At 35.7% G+C, this 18,954-nt stretch overlaps 1 protein-coding gene and 1 non-coding gene across 2 annotated transcripts; one reads left to right on the forward strand and one right to left on the reverse strand.

The window, feature by feature from the left end:
* Positions 1 to 6,521: 6,521 nt before the first annotated feature.
* LOC143558041 (U6 spliceosomal RNA) lies at positions 6,522 to 6,623 on the reverse strand. Its single transcript, XR_013139662.1, has one exon. It is a non-coding gene; the product is annotated as a U6 spliceosomal RNA (small nuclear RNA).
* Positions 6,624 to 8,010: 1,387 nt separating this feature from the next.
* Positions 8,011 to 9,119, forward strand: LOC143558011 (nicotianamine synthase-like). The gene has a single exon (XM_077046942.1). It carries the CDS (start codon positions 8,020 to 8,022, stop codon positions 8,995 to 8,997), a length of 978 nt encoding a protein of 325 aa, XP_076903057.1. The 5' UTR covers positions 8,011 to 8,019; the 3' UTR covers positions 8,998 to 9,119.
* The last annotated feature ends 9,835 nt before the right edge of the window (positions 9,120 to 18,954 follow it).

The following is an 18,954-nucleotide window of genomic DNA, read 5'->3' on the forward strand; positions in this document are numbered from 1 at the left end:
ATAGTAGCTGACCCATGCTAACCTATAAACTTAACTAGTGGGTGCCCGGCGAGGTAGTCTAAATGTATGTATAAATTACAAGTTCACAGCTGTATGCAAACAAATCTAAAATTTGCTCGAATCTAGCTATACAATCTGTAGGCACTAATAGTTTCTGTAAACTCCTACATACAATTGAATAAAACTCAACACATAATAATCAAATCGTTCTAACTTAAATCCATCAAATAAAATTGCAACCCCCAAATCCAAATAAACATTATGACTTACTACCAATCGATCCTGCAGTAGTTAAAAACATAGATAATTTAGCATCAAAATTATATAAAAAAAATGAAAGATAATTTGTTACAATAATATTTGCGGGTTTGACATTTCATGCTATTACCTTTTTAAGACTTAAAGAGTATGCCATGTAAATCTGCCTAACCACACCTATAGTTGCGCCACCAAGTGATTGCTAATGTCAAAACCTAATAAAACCTTCAGTTAGCAAAAATAGTCGAATGATTAATAAGATGATGTATACATACTGAGCATAGAGTACGATGATGAATAAAAATCGGTTCGAAATCCATAATCACTAATAGCAATATCAAACTAAAACATTGGCGATTGTTTATAATTCATGCTTTTAGAACACAAGTACACAACCATAACCACACAACTAACCTAAGGAAACAAACAAATAAAATCTATAGAAAACGTAAACTAATAATTAGACACGATAGCAGCACACATTAATACAAAGTAAGCATGCTTAATAAAAAACAAAAAGAAAAAAAGAAACAAAATTAAAAAAAATACACCCTACATGCAAACATACATAAGAACCGCCTTTCTTACATCCAGGGGCGGACCCGCATATATGAGATCGGGGTCCCGGGACACCAATGTTTTTTAAAAATTCTTTAGAGATGGTATATTAAATTTGTGAATGACCCCATATAAATTAGTAGTTGGACCCCATACTACAAACTTCTATGTGGTGGAGTGGTAACTTCCTTGTTTTCTAACTGAAAGGTCATGTGTTTAAGTCTTATAGACCTTGTTTTTTTTCTTTTTAAATTCCTATATTTATATGAAGTAGCACTGGGAACAACCGTGTGTGTATTATTTGACAAATTCCTACAAGATATAAGTTTATTAGGGCTAAACTTGCAGCAATGAAACAACAAAAAATTACGGCTCACCTTCCTCCTCTACGTCACCGGACTATGCCATCTCCAGCCTCCGCCCCTCTTATCCTAGTCTCCGACTTTGTCTCATACAAGCCACAAAAGGTAATTTTATGAGTAATTGATTGATTTTGTAATGGTAATTTATGTTGTATTATCAAACTATGACTTAGTTTTGTTAAAAACTTGAATTTTAGAGCTAATTGATTGATTTTGTAACGGTAATGATCAAATTTTTGTTTATTACAATATTGTTTTTTTTTAATTATATTCCTTGTCTCGACCCGACCCGAAAAATCCAAACCACCCAAATTTGGGACCCCGTTGGATAAAATTCCTGGGTCCGCCACTGCTTACATCCTATGCCCATGTTAATCCTAAACACACATGAATACAACCTTGCAAATGTGCTATACACACAAAACAGTTTACAAATTACAATCCACTCGAAAGCTACATGAAAACTTACAATAGAACTATATACAGAATCCACTTAACAAACTTGGTTTAAACCTACTTAAAGCTGCTGAAAGCATCAAAATGCATGTCAATAAGTCTATGTTGCATAAGCAAAAAAGGTAAAAACATGTTAGGTCCAAAAACATAAGTTTGACCCATTTAAAATCATTTGTCATAAAAAAGTGTCCAAATTTGGCCCGTTTAAAAATGTGACCAACAATCTCAAAGAATGTCTTTAATGTTTGAAGGACATAACTGTATTGGAAATCATTGCATGCACAAAACTTCAAACACCATGGTTAAGTGACTTATTTAACATGAATTCTCATATATATTCAACCATGGGGTCGACTCAATATCTACCAACGTACCCAACTATAAAAGTATATGTACTAATGTAGTCAATGTCATCCATTGGCTCACTTGTTGCTTCAAAACAAAAGGTACTTGTTGCAATGAGAAAACACAAATGTTTGCCGTCACGGTTCGAACTAAAGTTGCAATTTTTTGTCACCGTAGCCTCCTATTATTATACTATACAGTATGTAACTGCAAATTGAAATTGCTAACAAAGAAACACAAATCTGTTTCTAATGCAAAATCTCCAAAATATAAAACCTTAAAGATTGAAAGAGAGAAATAACAAACAACGATACTATATTAAAACGTAATTTAACAAACCCAATCACAAATGCAAAAGGACAAACAAACATACTCATCGTAAAAAAACCATACTAAAAACAACAAAAAAAGTAACCGACATTTCATCGAGCAACTGTCGTGCACCCAAAATAATACTATCTAAAGAGCTAATTTCAAAAAACAGACGCCCAATTTCTATACTATGATATTTTCTAGGTTCTTGGTTCGATAACATGCCTGAAACCTATAATCAATTAACATATCTGTGTCCTAAATCCTTGCAAGTGAATGTACACAATTAATTAAGTAAAAGATAGTTGAGTATTTATATCAGGCCTCACTAATTAAGTTACCTGGTGTTCAAACTGGAGGTGGAGTCGGTGATGACATAAGGAACACGCAAAGAAGCCATGGAGGCACAAATCGAAGCGTCAGCAATCACCAGCCCGCTCAGATTCTCGTACAGAAACCATGGAGGTCGAGAACCGGAGGGGGGGGGGGGATGACGTTGAGGCTAACTAAATCCGGGTAAAGTTCGGGGGCTCCGGCGAGGGCTTTGAGCTTCTCGATTTCCTCGTGGAGTTCGATTTCAGAGTCGGCGAACTTTTCGGGGTTGTCTGGGTGCTTGAGGCGGCCGGCGATGTTGTGTTTTAAACGGCGTTCGAATTGACGGACGAGCTTTCGCTTGCCGGAGGAAGAATCCATCGTCGCCGCAAAACCCTTCCTTCAACTGGATGTTTTCAATCATGTAAATGGATGGGTACCGGCCATGTTATTGTTTTTAATTTTAAAGAAAATGCAACGAAATTACCAGAATGCCCTGGGTACTTTAGCAGTGCTTCTCCTGTAATAATATATAGTATAATTCATTCAACCCAAATTAAATTATCCAACTTAATATATATATATATATAATGGACATTGCTTTAGTTCATAGCCCAATAGACTGCTCTGTGTTTGAATCCAACGTGTCCCATATGTAATTGTAAACTAGATAAAAGGAGTTGTGACTTAAAATCTTCTTTATCCACTTCTTTGTAATATTTTTTTTTTGTTGTTACTTCTATTTAAAAAAAAAAGGCGTAAGTATATGGTTCTACTTTCATATACCTTTCCTTCCTAGGAATAACAAGGGAATACATAGTATGACATATATTATACGTGTGTTGTTTAGATGAAACAAGAAAACAACTAAGTGTCAACTGTGTTTCTATAACTACCCCTTCGTATCATTGAAAGGATTAATTGCTCCCCAGTATAATTAATTAGCATATTAGTACCTTTTATAACTATCCTTTGCTTCTACTTTTATTATGCATCGTCCATACCAAGTCAATATGCCTTGTCTGTAGAATTTACTTTTCATTCTTTTATTATTTTAATAGAAAGGATAATGTTGTGAATTAACAACTAGCATCAATATATTCCTTTTAATTTCAAATTTATTTTATAGATATATCATAAAAAAAAAACCAGAATAGAAACACTTGCGTCCGATTCGCTTAATTAATAGTTTTATTGATGGCTCGATATGTTTAATCTATGGTTGGACGTTTCAATCAAATGGTCCTGTGTTTTTAGTTATCTAAGTAGTTATCACAGAATATGGGATTCATCAAACATGACAAAAAGGGTGTGTCGATGTTTTTGTATAGTAACTATAACATATTATACAAGAAATAGATTTTGATGTCACATGTTAGAGTGGATATTATTTAAATTAAACATAAAGCCAAATATGTGACAACCTCTAAAAGGTTGTGTAACATATACGAAAAATACATGTGAAAATTTCAAGGAAAGATGAAGCTTCCGCGGCTAAATCACCACCAATCTCCACATATATTAAATTCATAAAATAAACATAACAATGATTTCACTATCATATTACTATATATAAATATAATATTTGAGAGTTTTGGTGTCGTTAAGCTCCCATTGGATCACTTGGTGAGTGGGTGGCACCATATTGGTTAACGGTATCTTGTTTTGTTATACTTTTGGTATGGTATCGAAAGCTGACGAACACTCAAAACCCGACCGGATTTGCTTAGACTCACCGCTTCAAATCGACAACGCTCAGGCCTTCCCAACGCTAGAGTATTATCGATCGACGAACACTCATGACGCACATAACCGAAACCGGCAGAATTTGCGTTGACTTGTCGCCTCAACGTTCGGGACCGATAATGCTTGGGTTTCTCACCGCCTGAATTTTACCGACCTGTCTCGACGTAACTAGGGATATTCAAAAAAATCCGAATCCAAATTATCCATATCCGAAATTTCGGATTCGAATTCGGATACTGATTTTGAAATTTTTGGACGGAATGCTTTTTTTAACTATTAATATAAATAAATATTATTATAATTTCGGACAAATTTTCATATATTTTGGATAATTTTTGGATATTTCGGACAATTTTTCGGATAATTCGAATAATTTTAGGATACTTCGGATAATTGTTTTGGATATTTCGGATAATTTGTTGGATATTTCGAATATCCGAAATATTTTTAAAACTAATCCTTTCAATTTTTTAGTATTACTATTTTTATAGATTTACGGATATCCGGTTCACCATTCAATCGAAAATCCGAAATTTTCGGATTCAAATAGTGAAATCTATTGTCCGAAAGGTTCAGATATACGAAGTTCGGTTATCCAAAAGTCCGGATATCCGTCTTTGAACACCCTAAATGTAAAGCGTCATATAAAATACTAGTTATTTATATATATAAGTACACATATATGAGAGAGAGAACTACTACACTTTTGTGAGTCAATAAAATTGTTAATCAACTTAACTAATTTTATGGCTCGATCTGTTATTATTTTTTTTAAGGGAAATAAGTAAATTTAATTATTGACACTTTGAACTATAATAGGCTTTTAGTTTATAACTATAACTATCTATGACCTATTGTTCTAGACTTCATCTAGTGGCATGAAATCCTTACAACTATAACCTATTGTTCCGGTGACATGTAATTCTTGCAAATGCAAGGCAAATATAGAATTTAGGTATTAAAAGTTTACTACCTAACTAATTACACCACCTTTAATCACGTGTGCCACCAGCGGTTATGTGGTGATGCGTTTCAAACAGGTGAAGTAGAGAGAAAAGGAAGAGAGGAACTAGATAGTAAAAGTAGAGAAAAGAATAGGTTTTTAATATTTAACATTTTTTAGTTATTTTATTTTTTTATTAAATGAAAATTGGTTTTAAATAATCCTAACTATCACCTATTGACAAATAACAGGCCCAACTTTGCACTTGGCCTGTGGTGGTCCTAACTAAAGGGGTATTTGTTTTTAACGAGCCGCGACTAACGGATGTTAACCCTGTTAATGATTTGCTGACGTTGACCTTCTTCTCTGGCCGGAAACCTGCAATTCACCTCCATTCCCCCTAATATCATCACACCGTCTCCCTCCCTCTTCAAAGCACATCGGAAATTTGAAAATGATGTACATGACATCTTCTTCCATGGCCAATCCCTAGATACCAAATGTGATCTTATTTTCAAAAATTCGAAATCAATGTTACACGATCTACAAAATAAGCATAGGGCTTTTGTTACGGGGGTCAAAACAAGTCAAATGAAGTGTCAATTACCTTGAATGACGCACGATTGACGGGGGTGGACTTCGCCGGAGACAACAACGGCGACACGTCGGTTAGGTTTCATATGAGGGGAAAGATAGAGAGAGAGAGAGACGGTGTAACGATATTAGGGAGAATGGAGGTGAGTTGCAGGTTTCTGGCCGGAGAAGAAGGTCAACATCAGCAAATCACTAACGGGGTTAACATCCGTTAGTCGCGGCCCGTTAAAAACAAATACCCCTTTAGTTATGACCGTCACCAGCCAAGTGCAAAGTCTGGCCTGTTATTTGCCAATAGGTAATAGTTGGGATTATTTAAAACCAATTTTCCTAATGTAAAAAGAATAAACCTAATGTGCAGTGCATGTATACTAAATATATAAATTAGCAAATTGAATATGAACACAGTCTCCGTTATTCCTTTTGTTTAAGGGCGAAACAAGAAATTTGTTAATATGCTAAAGGTGTAACTTGTTCTAAATGATGTGGCAAAGATTAGGTTTCCAATCTTTGTAACTAAAATGTGCATTACAATTCTTCTAATAGTGAAAAACAAATGATACAATCGTATATATAATAACTAAAGTAAAAGGCGGCACTTCTATAATATAAAATGATATTATACTTCAAATTTCATAGCTCTGGCATTTTTCTCAATTTGTGCGTGTCATCCTCGTGCAGATGCCATGTTAATCTTCTTTGTATCGTTCCAATTTATCGGATGTCCTCAAAGAGACAACTTTAGCTATTTAATATTATATATATATATATACATATGAGTATCATTAAAGAACTCTTAAATTATTTAAAAACTCTAAGGAACTCATAATAACTAACGTTTTTTATAAAAAAATTTGTATGTTGATATTATTTGAGTGTAGTTTTATGACTTTTTATATTTATATATATGATTACAATTATAAAAATTAGGTTTTACACATATCTAATTTTCTTTTACACGTATGGAAGTTTGTTATTACATAAACTTTACATATATGTAAACTTGGGATTTATATATGTAAATCAAAAATTTCTATATCAAAAATTTATATATATATCTGAACTTTCACATATATACACACAAAAATGTCTTTGTAACACCTAATATTAAGCATAATACATTTGATACGCTTTATTGAGTTTCAAGTAAAAAAGCAACAAATCATTTTGTTGCTTTCGATCATTTCATCCAATCATTTATGTGGTCTTGTTAAACCTGTCCAAACTTATCGATTCTCTCAAATTGAAAAATAATAAAAAAAATTCAACCTTATATGCCATGTTTCTATTTGCCAATTAAGAATGGCTGAAAAATGTTGTAAAATGGGGCTGATATGACATGACACTACACAATATGATTAACATATGTATTAAATCCATGCAAGGCATGTTAAACTAAACATATCAAAACCAGCATGAATGTGTTTAATGAACAAGTTATTATATACGATTAATATAACTAGTTCAGTAATACGAATGAGATGACACGACACGATATGTTTAACACGGTTAACATATAACAGGATAAAATAAAAGTTAACAATAACTAGAGTCTATAAAGTCCTTAATTAGGTTAACATGATATATTCATATATTTAATTACTTAAAAAAATTATAAAACTTCGTTGTTTTGATAAACATGCTACAAGTGTGTCGTGTTAACATTTAATCTGTTTAACATGATTAGTACAAGTATATATTATCATGATATAAAGGAGTAAAGCAGATTGAACTCACTCAAAACACTGTTTTTATAAAGGCTGTTTAAACATGGTTTTATTTAATCATATCATTAGCGTTTCGTTCCATTTATGACAAATAACATATCTATAAATTACATATAACTGCATCATTATGTCTAAGTAAGTTTAATCAAATCATTAATCATTTAATGTATAATAAATAAGATTAAATGGTAATATATTATATATATTCTATGAATTTAATATTTTATTACAACCCTCTTGATCAATTATGATGAAGTAGATGGTGGAGTTTGCAGATAAATAGGGCACACTTCCCCACAACAATACTACACAAATTAATACCATTGGTTCTGTCTTCTGACTCACACACCCTTTTTGAGTCTTCCAATAACAGAATCTTTTGCCCTAATCTCCTCATAGTGTCGACATGGAAGAACACACTGTGTTGGTTCAGAAAGTGTGCCGGATCTATGACCAAATTTCAAAGCTTGAAACCCTAAAACCATCCAAAAATGTCGACACTCTCTTCACAGAGTTAGTCCTCACATGCATCCCACCCTCTTCCATCATAATCTCTGACCTTCCAAATAATATTCAAGAAATCAGGGCAAAACTCATTAGACTTTGTGGTGAAGCTGAGGGCCATTTAGAGGCTCACTTCTCAACCCTTTTAGCCTCTTTCCCAAACCCTCTTAACCATCTTGATGTCTTCCCTTATTACTCAAACTACCTCAAACTTAGCCGTGTCGAATATGACATCCTTATTCGACACGGCTCGGCTCATACCAGACCCCCTAAGCGTGTTGCGTTTGTGGGGTCTGGTCCTTTGCCGCTTACATCTATTGTACTAGCTTCTTATCATCTAAAGGAAACAACTTTCCATAATTATGATATTAACCCAGCGGCGAATGCTATGGCATCCCGCCTCGTTTCCACCGATCCTGACTTGTCACAAAGGATGATATTTCACACAAGTGATATTTTGGACGTGAGTGATGAATTGAAGGAGTATGATGTGATCTTTATGGCTGCACTTGTGGGGATGGATGTTGAGGAGAAGGTTAAAGTTGTGAAGCATTTGGAGAAGTGCATGGCTCCGGGTTCGATCTTGATGTTAAGGAGTGCTCATGGTGCTCGAGCTTTTCTTTACCCGGTGGTTGACACTCAAGATCTTCATGGGTTTGAGGTTCTTTCGGTTTTTCATCCGGTTGATGATGTGATTAATTCGGTTGTGATCGCGCGTAAGAATCCGATTGATCATCATCATCATCATCATCATCATCATCATCAATTGGAGGTTGAATCTATCATGCCTTCAAGTTGCAAGTACTGTGAGTTCCAAATGTTTAATAATCCACTTAACCAGAGGAGCATGATTAAGGAGTTGCCAGTTGATCATGACTAGATGATTATGAAGAAAAATATGTATCCAAGATAAGAACTAAATATTTATGAAGCTATTTGCTAAAAATTACCTTTTGTGAATGTTTAACACTTTGTGATTTCAAGTGGATTTGATTTTGTGTGATCTTGTAAGAATTGATGAAATAAAGAACTTCAGTAATTAAGTTAGGTTATGTTTACGCCACTTGCTCTTTAGATGTCTTGATTTTCTTTTTCTTTTTCTTTTTTATATTTTTAGTTTTGAAGATTTCGATCCTGTGTAGTACACTCAACGGCGGATCGAATCTAGCATAGGTTGAATGATAGCCAGCCCTGTTAACTTCTTGACACGGTACACTTTTAGTGTAATTCTTTCTACCCTGAACAAAAATTGTTTAGCCTGCCCTACCCCTAAACTTTCTTCTAGATCCGCAAGGGCATTACTTTTTAGAAAGATGGAAGAATGTTTCTTTCGTTAATTTTTTAGATCTTATGGAGTTGCAGGCTTGATATATATGTTTGTGCTCCCCTAAATTTGTGTTGTAAATTATATGATAATGTTAAGAGTGGTTGCGAGTAGAATGGAGAGAAAAGTTAGTGATTTTTTTTAAATTTGGAGGAACATTGTTTGCACGATTTATTTTTTAATATTTGTTGAATTGGTTGGGAATATGGGACAGAGAAAACTGTAATAATAACGGTAATAAAAAATATTATTTAATTGAACACAAGATAGAAATGTAAGGAATTTTAATGTAATTATAGAGATAGAGTGGGGGACTTGCCGGTAATGTTTTTAACCGTTTAATTTTGTAATTTTTGGGTAGTGAATTTCATTGATTAGTGGTATTGTTCTTTCTGATCAATTCAAAGTGTGTTTAGGGTCGCAGGATTGTTTTATTTAATCTAGGTCTTGTTTAATTATTTCTGTTTTTATTTTTAGTTATCTTCTAGGTTTTGCATTAGAAAATTTTATATGAAAAAAAATCCTCTAACATGCATGTTTTTATTTCTTTAAATATCTTATCTTTAAAAATCCTTAAACTATCAACTAATCAGTTAAAGACTTAAAAGAGGTTCTTAGTTGATATCATCCTTGTGTTTATGCAACTCTTTAATTACCTTTCTAGTGATGGTTATAATAAGTAATTTATAAATATTTATACAGGTTGTTAATGGTGTGTTACATTCAAAAGGACGTACCGACCATAAGACTCTAGGTTACTAAAAATAGTGTTGTTAAACGCGTCTTGCTCGTGGATTGATCGGTCCAACTTGACATGAACCCGAAAATCGAGGCATACATGACGTTTGGTGACCAGGATCAATAAACACAAAAACGAAAATTTAGATCATAAGCTCGACCTTTGTAATTTTCATTAGCTCGAAAATTACAATACATAAACTCTTGTTCATAATGATATAACCCACAAGCTCGGGTATATATACTAATTTAGATTAGAAAACCCAACTAGACTAGAATACAAAAACCATAATCATACTCAAATACTAATTGGTAAAAACAAATCTAAATAATGATTAATAAATAAATTTCTTATTGTTCAAGTCATTGGCTCGACTTGTTCACCAAGTAATTTATTTCATGTAAACCAAGTCATGTGCTCAACTTGATAAACAAGACACCAATCCATCATAGGCTCGATGGGTCGGCCCAACCCGCCTCATTGACTTGAGGACGGGAATTAATTCCAACAATCACCCCCTAATTTCCGACTTGAAATAGGCGGATCTCACTCCGAGCATGTCTCTTTTGTCTCGATTCTCCCATTCTTTTACTCCGGATGTCTCGACATAACTCGCCGGCTCACCATCTTGAGTTAAAAGTAATTTTGGCTCATCGAAATCATTTTCTTTTCCTTGCCCGAAACAAATCTGCTGAATTTTTGAATTCAGCCGCAGATTTCTAGCAGCTCTGCTATCAATTAATTGGGCCGCCTGCCCAACTGATTCAACTGCTGAAAGTGAGCACTGTGTAGCCCCACTTGGGCTTCTTGAAAGCAAATTAACTCGGTTTTCAGGATTTTTATCAACCCGGTTCAACCCTCTTTTCTCATAAGAGATCATGTGAGAACCGATCCCCGGTGCGGAAGCATGAATAAAGGTCGTTACAAACGGTGGAGCTCGGATCTGAGCAAGGATCGAATCATATGCGCTCTTGAAAGGGGGTATTGGACGGATGAGTGGTGTTCGGGAGAGAGTCTGAATCAATTACAATGAACAATAGACTGGATGAACAAACATATGCAATCGATTCAAAAAGATAAAGAAGTGACAGTATGATTTCATTCATCAAAAGATTGTCATTACAAATCACTCATACATACACACATACATACAATAAAGATTAGCCACCTCCAGGAGAGCTCATCCTAGAGGCTGCGGCTCTCTCAAAGAGATAAACCCTAGATCTCACACACTACACAATACACTCATTGCTAGAAAAATTAACAAATACATCTATTTATACTAGTCTAGCATGTCTTGGTCTTCAAGCCATCCACCCTTGGTTGAGACCAAAAATATTAATTATTTTTCACCCATAATTATAATAATTCGATGCGTCGGTCTAAAATATAAGTCACAACAATCTCCCCCTTAGACCGATGCCATCGAATTTCAACTCTATGTGATCAGCAAATAATCTTCCATTCTTGTTTCTTTACTTGTAAGTCATCTTCAAACCTTTCCTTTGCTATGTATGCTCGATGAGTGTCTTCGAGCAGATTTTACTTGGAATATATTCTCTTTCGAAGAATACATATTCCCTTTGAGTAAGCTTCGTTCCTCTTGATTTGTTCAAGCTTTGCTCGAATAAGTCCATCGAGCAAGCTCATTCTTCTTGATGTCTTCAGCTTTTCTTGTTCAGCAATCTTTAGCATGCTCGGATGTAAATCTTGCTCGGTAACTGAACTGTGCTCTAAGTCTTTGCTTTGATTCACGTGACATCCTCTTGTTGTATCCATGCTCGTCCCCATGTGCTCGATCATGCTGTGCTCGTAACATTTGGTTAGAACTTGTATGATCAAGCTGTTTGCTCGATTGGCAATCCATGCTTGATAGAAGAATACTGTTGCTCGTTGAAGTGTAGCTTGCTCGAAGCCTTTAACACTTAGAAGAACCAACCATTTAAGGTTCAGAACCTTGCTCAAAGTAGTAAAAACCATGCTCGATCGTACCATACTCACAAACAAAGAAACATCTCTAAAGAATCTTGGATTATTGATCAACTTTTCCTTAACTTGAGTCTTTTCACTTGATTTGAAGCAAGCAATTTGCAATGAAATTCAAGAATTTTTACTCCCCCATGTTTTGGTGCATCTGAGGTCTTCTCAACCTCAAATTGCCCCTCAAGAGTTTGAATTTTCAATAACGCCTCCTTCAGTGCAGCTTCCAGAGCTGAGTTCTTCGTAGCTAAAATGGCATTTTTCTCTCTTAGCATTATGTTCTCAAACTCCAGTTTGGCATTTTCACACACCACATCATAAAGGTTTGGACTTGATTGTGGAGTTTCAGCAGTAGGTTTTGGAGCTGGGTCCAAAAATGGTTCAGATTCTACGGTCTTAGGGGATTGAACGGTGTATGGTTCTGGGACTTGGGTTAGGAGAATAGGTTCAGTTGGTGCTGTAGTAGGTGAAGGATGGATAGGTATGTCTTGTTCAGTTGGCTCAGTTGTGGCAGGGGAAATACGAATGTCAGCATGATCAGTTGGCTCATGAGGTTGTTGACCAATTTCATACACAGTCTCTCCAATTACAACCTGTGCATCAGCAGCATTATCAACAACCATCGCATCTCCTCCATCGGCACCATCATCATCATCATTATCATCACCATCATCAACTTCCTCATCATTGTTGCCAAGGGTCCTCGGTACATCAACGGCACCCAGTGCAGGAACAAGTAACCAAGGGAGTACATCCGAGTCATCAGACTCAATGAAGTTACTCTGAGCATCCTTCATACGTTTGCATATGTTTGAGTCTTGCAACTTCAAAATCTGCCCTGTCCTTTGAATGTCTGGTAAGGCTCTGTTTATTAAGATTTGAAGAAACCTTGGATACATCAGAAATCGTTGAGTAATATGCTTCTCTGCATTTGAGATCATCCCTTGAAAAATAAGTCGTGAAATGTTGAAGGGTTGCTGATAAAGGATGGCGACAGTGAGAGTCCCAAGCTCTCTGCTCAACAGAGTCCAGGTCCCTCGTCGTGGAGATAGAGACTGAATAACGTGATGAATTAAAAATCTGTAGATTAACGGAAAACTCCCCTTTTGAAACTGTCCCTCCTTTACTCCTCCCTGATATCCCATAGTATCTTGAAAAACTCTCAGTAACCTTGGGACGGAGTAGGACGGCTGATCCTCAAGATTGTCATTAAGTTCAGAGCAGCTCTGATTGAGGCTTCTGTTATCTCAATGTCATGATTTAGTATCGATGCCTCAATTCTGTCCCCATTGATGTCATTAACATGTGTTGCAGACCCCCAAAAATCCGATATGTGATTTCTGTATATTGTGGGGTCGGTAGTTAACGCCACCCTCAGATTGGAGTTTCTCAGAAAGTTTATCATTGGCTCCAACTCACGGTTGTCATCGTCTATCGCCAATCGAGCACACATATTATGCCGTTTTTCGAATTTGAATGTCATCAGTTCTGCAAGAACAAGAAGAGTTGTCAGTACACAAAGTTGCAGAACTAATATATATGAGAAAAGATAGATGATGAATGGCGTCTTCAATTAACCTGTTCTGTAGTAATATGCGTACCTGCAAAACAAGTAAACAGTTAGTCAGTTTGTTCAATTGGAAACCCTAATTTCAAAAACGGTGCGACGATTATCGAACTGCGATGTCTTACCGAAGTCGAAACAGAGCTAATGGCTATAATCGAAGTGAAATTAACAAGTAATTTAAACAGCGAGCAAGGGGGAGATAGCACGAGCAACAGGGCGTTCGTTTAGGTTTAATTAGAAAGTAATGTGAGAAAAACTTTCTAAGTCCCCCTTTTATACCTAACGATTTGGTGGTACAGTACATTGGTTTGTCGTCTAGCACACTACAGTTGTCATTTAATTTCAAATTTACATGTACCTCCCTTGCTCGAGTATATAGCCAAAATAAAAACTTGCTCCCCCTGTACACAAAGACATGGTACAATGCTTGCTCGAGCATACTTAGAAATATATCATATTAATTTCTTATGCTCGAGATGCATTCCTGTGTGCTTGAAGTACAGTGTGCTCGAAAGCCTTAAAATCTTTCCTAATCCCGCACTCGAGCACAGAAATTGGTACCCTAGTGTGCTCGAAAATTTTGTAGCAATAAAATCATCTTTACTAATCTCGAAATTTTAACTCAATCATCTCTACACGCTCACTAAGACACCAAGCACAGACCTTGCTCGAAACACTTAGATGTTTCCTATCATTCAGTTGTCGTGCTCATAGACATGAAATCATAGTTACTCATGCAATCATGCTCGAAGATATTTAGTAAAATAACAAAGTATATCTTCGTGCTCGAAGATCAAAGATAACAAAACACATCAAAAACAAGCTCGAAGTACAGTCTAATTCCTAGATCATACTCGAAAATACTTAGAACAAACACAGATAACAGTGGTGAAATCAAAATCATTTGCCTAGAAGTTAAGACAAAAATCACACTCAAACTTTGCAATAATTACGATTACAAGTTAATGAAATCATTCGGTTTGCTCAAGCTTGGGTTTGAGGTGAACAAGAGATCAAAATCCAGTTCAAAAGTTATGTCAATTCATTGGAAAGATCTCAACATGGGATCAGACTGTCCAATAACTGTCACACCACTTCATTCTCAGCCGTATTATGAGTTAAGTCAGGCTGACACTAGGTATAGGTTCTTAGCATGATTCTTATGAATTTTTGTGATATTCTTAAGGTTCAATTAGTTGCTTGAGTTAGAATGATCACACTTTAGACTTTAGTTGTTCCTTATCTCTTCTCAAAGCTTATTTAGCTTTCTCCGAATCACCCCGAATTGACTTCAACCCCCTGATGCATTGGTCAAAAATAAGTTTTATTTGTCCGAGCAGTTTATTTAATAATAACATACATAGATATCAGACCATAAGGTTGAACGTTGGACTTACAAGCCATCCGGACTTACATGTCTTTCATTCAGAGTGTTTAGGACTTATTTGAATGCCCCACTCTTATAGTTCTGTTAGTGCCCCTTAAGGTCATGATATATTTATTTATCATTAATGATTTTTGAAGCATATTTCATTTTCTTTTTCATTCTTTTTCATTTGCTTCATTTCCTTTTAATATTTATGTATAGATATTTAGTTGCTGCTCATAATTTAATAAACTGTTTTTGGTAGACCAAAGCATCAACAGGCTCGCGTATGATTGGATAATTGCCTTTCTGCCTATCATTCGGAGAGATGTGTAAGAAAACATACCTTAGTTGTCAAATGAATCACCACATCAAACTTAGCATGATTATCGTATTTGTATCACATAAATCACTGCACTCATGGGAAAAAGCTACACAAATTGTCAGTTTACCGAACTGAAATCTTTTAAGCCTATAATCCATGAGTTAGGTGATCAGACAATATGCTATCATTTCCCACATTAGTTGGATTCAATCTCCACCTGAATAACAATATTCATTTCTGAATATGAACTTGGATAATATTATCATCTCTCTTGTTTGATCACCAAAACAGTGTTGCTTATCATAAAACATGTTACATTTTCAAAATCATTTATTTGATAGGTCATTTTTAAGGTTAGATTCTGAAAATAGTATAGTCTTGTAGTCACATTTGACAAGCAGACACTTCACAAGTGTCACACACATAATACTCACATCACACATTTCTATCAGCAAAGCACATAATACAGTGGAGCATGCTTAGAAATCCATTGATCATACTCGGAAGTCTGTAGCAACCTTAAGATGTATCATTACAGAGTTTGTGCTCGACAGAGTTGTACATTGTGCTCGAGCAAGAAACTTGTGCTAGGAATACTTAGAAAGTTTTCCATAGTACATGTCCATGCTCGAACATCAAAACATATCATTTGTGCTCGAAATATGGTTTGTTTGTGCTCGAAGAACAACAGACACACCATAAGTACAGAACCATGCTCGGAATACTTAGAAAAGTTTTCCAAAGCAATTCTATGCTCGAGCAACTGAGCAACTGACATCTGTGCTCGAATGAGTTAGAATTGTCTTTGAGAAGCCTATTCTTGTGCTCGAAGAGCAATAAGCACAACATCGAGCACAGATTCATGCTCGAAGTACTTAGAATCATAAAAATTTATCATGCAAGCACAGATCAAAGTACTAACAGCTGTAAATATCAGATTTAACAGAAATTCGACATACACACATTCACAAACATGATTATGACACCCAGAACAGTCACACACATGATGAAAGCAAACAGAAAATTCAGATTAGCACAACTATCAATCATGCAAACATTCATAGTGAGAAACATGGATCATCAGTAAGCACCTCACTTAAGCACACATCCTAAATCATACGTCATCAGCATTAATCATTCCAAGACATTTTAACAGAAAGTGAAATCTGGTCTTATCTAAAGGTTTGGTGAACAAATCAGCCAAATTATCAGATGTATCTACCCTCTTCATTTCTATAAGCCCTTTTTCCTGACAATCCCTAATGAAATGATGTCTAATTTCAATGTGCTTAGTTTTAGAATGTTGAACTGGATTCTTAACAATGAACATAGCAGCCGTATTATCAATTAAAATAGGTGTGAGTAAGAAATTCAGACCATAATCCAACAGTTGGTTTTGAATCCACAGAACCTGTGCACAGCAGGCAGATGCAACAATGTACTCCGCTTCAGCAGTAGAGATTGACACTATGGTTTGCTTCTTGCATTGCCATGACACCAATCTGTTTCCAAGATACTGACATCTTCCTGAGGTTGATTTTCGACTCATGTTGCATCCATCATAATCACTGTCAGTGTAAGCCATCAAATCAAAGGAAGAGTTCTTTGGATACCAAATTCCCAGGTCTGGTTTTCCTCTCAAGTATCTGAATATTCTTTTCACTGCTAGCATATGTGACACCTTTGGATTAGCTTAAAACCTTGCACAAACACACACAGCAAACATAATATCTGGCCTAGATGCTGTAAGATACATCAATGATCCTATCTTGGCCCTATATTCATGCTGATCAACTGGCTCCCCATTTTCATCAGGTACCATTTTCTCATGTGTGTCCATTGGTGTTGACACTGTCTTGAAGTCTTGACACTTGAACTTGGTGAGAATCTCTTGAACATATTTTGATTGATTAATGAAAATTCCATCTGGCGTCTGTTGCACTTGCAATCCAAGGAAGAAATTCATTTCTACCATTGAACTCATTTGGTATTTGGACTTCATCACTTGCTCAAATTCTTTGCACATTTGTTCATTTGTTGACCCAAAAATGATATCATCCACATATACTTGCAGCAGCAGATCCTTACCTCTCCTTTTGTAAAACAAAGTCTTGTCTATGGCTCCTCTACAGAAACCATGTTCTAACAGATGGTTAGACAGCTCATCATACCAGGCTCTTGGTGCCTGATGTAATCCATATAATGCCTTGCTGAGCTTGTAGACTTTGTTTGGATGAATTGGATCTTCAAATCCAGGAGGTTGAGTGACATACACTTCTTCATCTATCTTTCCATTCAAAAATGCAGATTTTACATCAAGCTGATAGACTTTAATGTTCATTGATGCTGCATATGCCAGAAAAATCCTAATAGCCTCTAGTCTTGCAACAGGCAAATACCTCTTCAAAATCTACTCATTCTTCTTGTAAACATCCTAGAGCTACCAATATAGCTTTGTTCTTTATCACTATCCCCCTTTCATCCTTCTTGTTTCTGAAGACCCATTTTATACCAATTGCATACCTTCCTCTGGGCTTGTCCACCAAGTCCCACACATGTAAGTCTCTGAACTGAGCTAATTCCTCCTACATAGCTTCCACCCAGCTATTGTCCTTCAAAGCTTGATTGATGTTCTTTGGTTCAACTTGGGATAGGAAACAGGCATACAGGCAGATATTTGCTTTTTCAAATGCACTTCTGGTAACTCTTTCATGTAGATCTCCAATAATGTTCTCTGCAGGATGATTTCTTTCATTTGAGGTACTTTGTACAACTGGAGGTACACACACTTCTGCTTCTAGATTTGACAAATTTAACTCAACAGATTCATCTTCAGATGTGACTTGAGTCTCAGTAGAAGTTTGAACAAGATTGAGTTCTAATGTAGATGCCTCATTTCCTCCTAGCTGCAATGAGTCAAACAGGGATTGTAACTGACACATTTCTTCAGTTTGAGAAGATTGTTGACTTTGGATGGGTTCACTTTCAATAACACTTGGACCTTCATTTGAGATTTCAACTTCAGCCTCTTGTCCAACTCTCTCTAGATCATCTTCTCCTTAGATAGTACCTCCAAAGGTAAATCCATTTGCTTCAGACGCAACTGAGGTTCATGGTTTGTCTAAATCAATTTGCTTTACATTTCCTTTTTCTTCAAAGCTGGGTCTGTACATACTATCATCCATGTCTTCACTGTAGATTTTAAATGATTTGATCATTTTCTCAAGATCAAATAACCATTTAGGACCATCAGTATTGTTGAACTGGTTTTCATTGAAGATAATGTCAGACGATTCAATCACCACCATGTGCTCTTTCACATAGACTCTATAAGCTTTTGAGTGAGATGAGTAGCCCACAAAGAAACATTCCAGTGATTTGGACTGGAATTTATTCAAGTAATCCTTTGTGTTCAAGAGTGAGCATTTGCATCCAAAAGGCTTCAAGAACTTCACATAAGGTTTTCTCTTGTAGAGAATTTCATATGGTGTCTTGTTTTGAGCCTTGTTGAGTAGAACCCTGTTCTGCACATAACA

This window comes from Bidens hawaiensis, unplaced genomic scaffold, assembly GCF_021521415.1.
Source record: "Bidens hawaiensis isolate Kalapana, Puna unplaced genomic scaffold, B.hawaiensis_p1.1 tig00019314_1, whole genome shotgun sequence".
NCBI lineage: Eukaryota > Viridiplantae > Streptophyta > Magnoliopsida > Asterales > Asteraceae > Bidens > Bidens hawaiensis.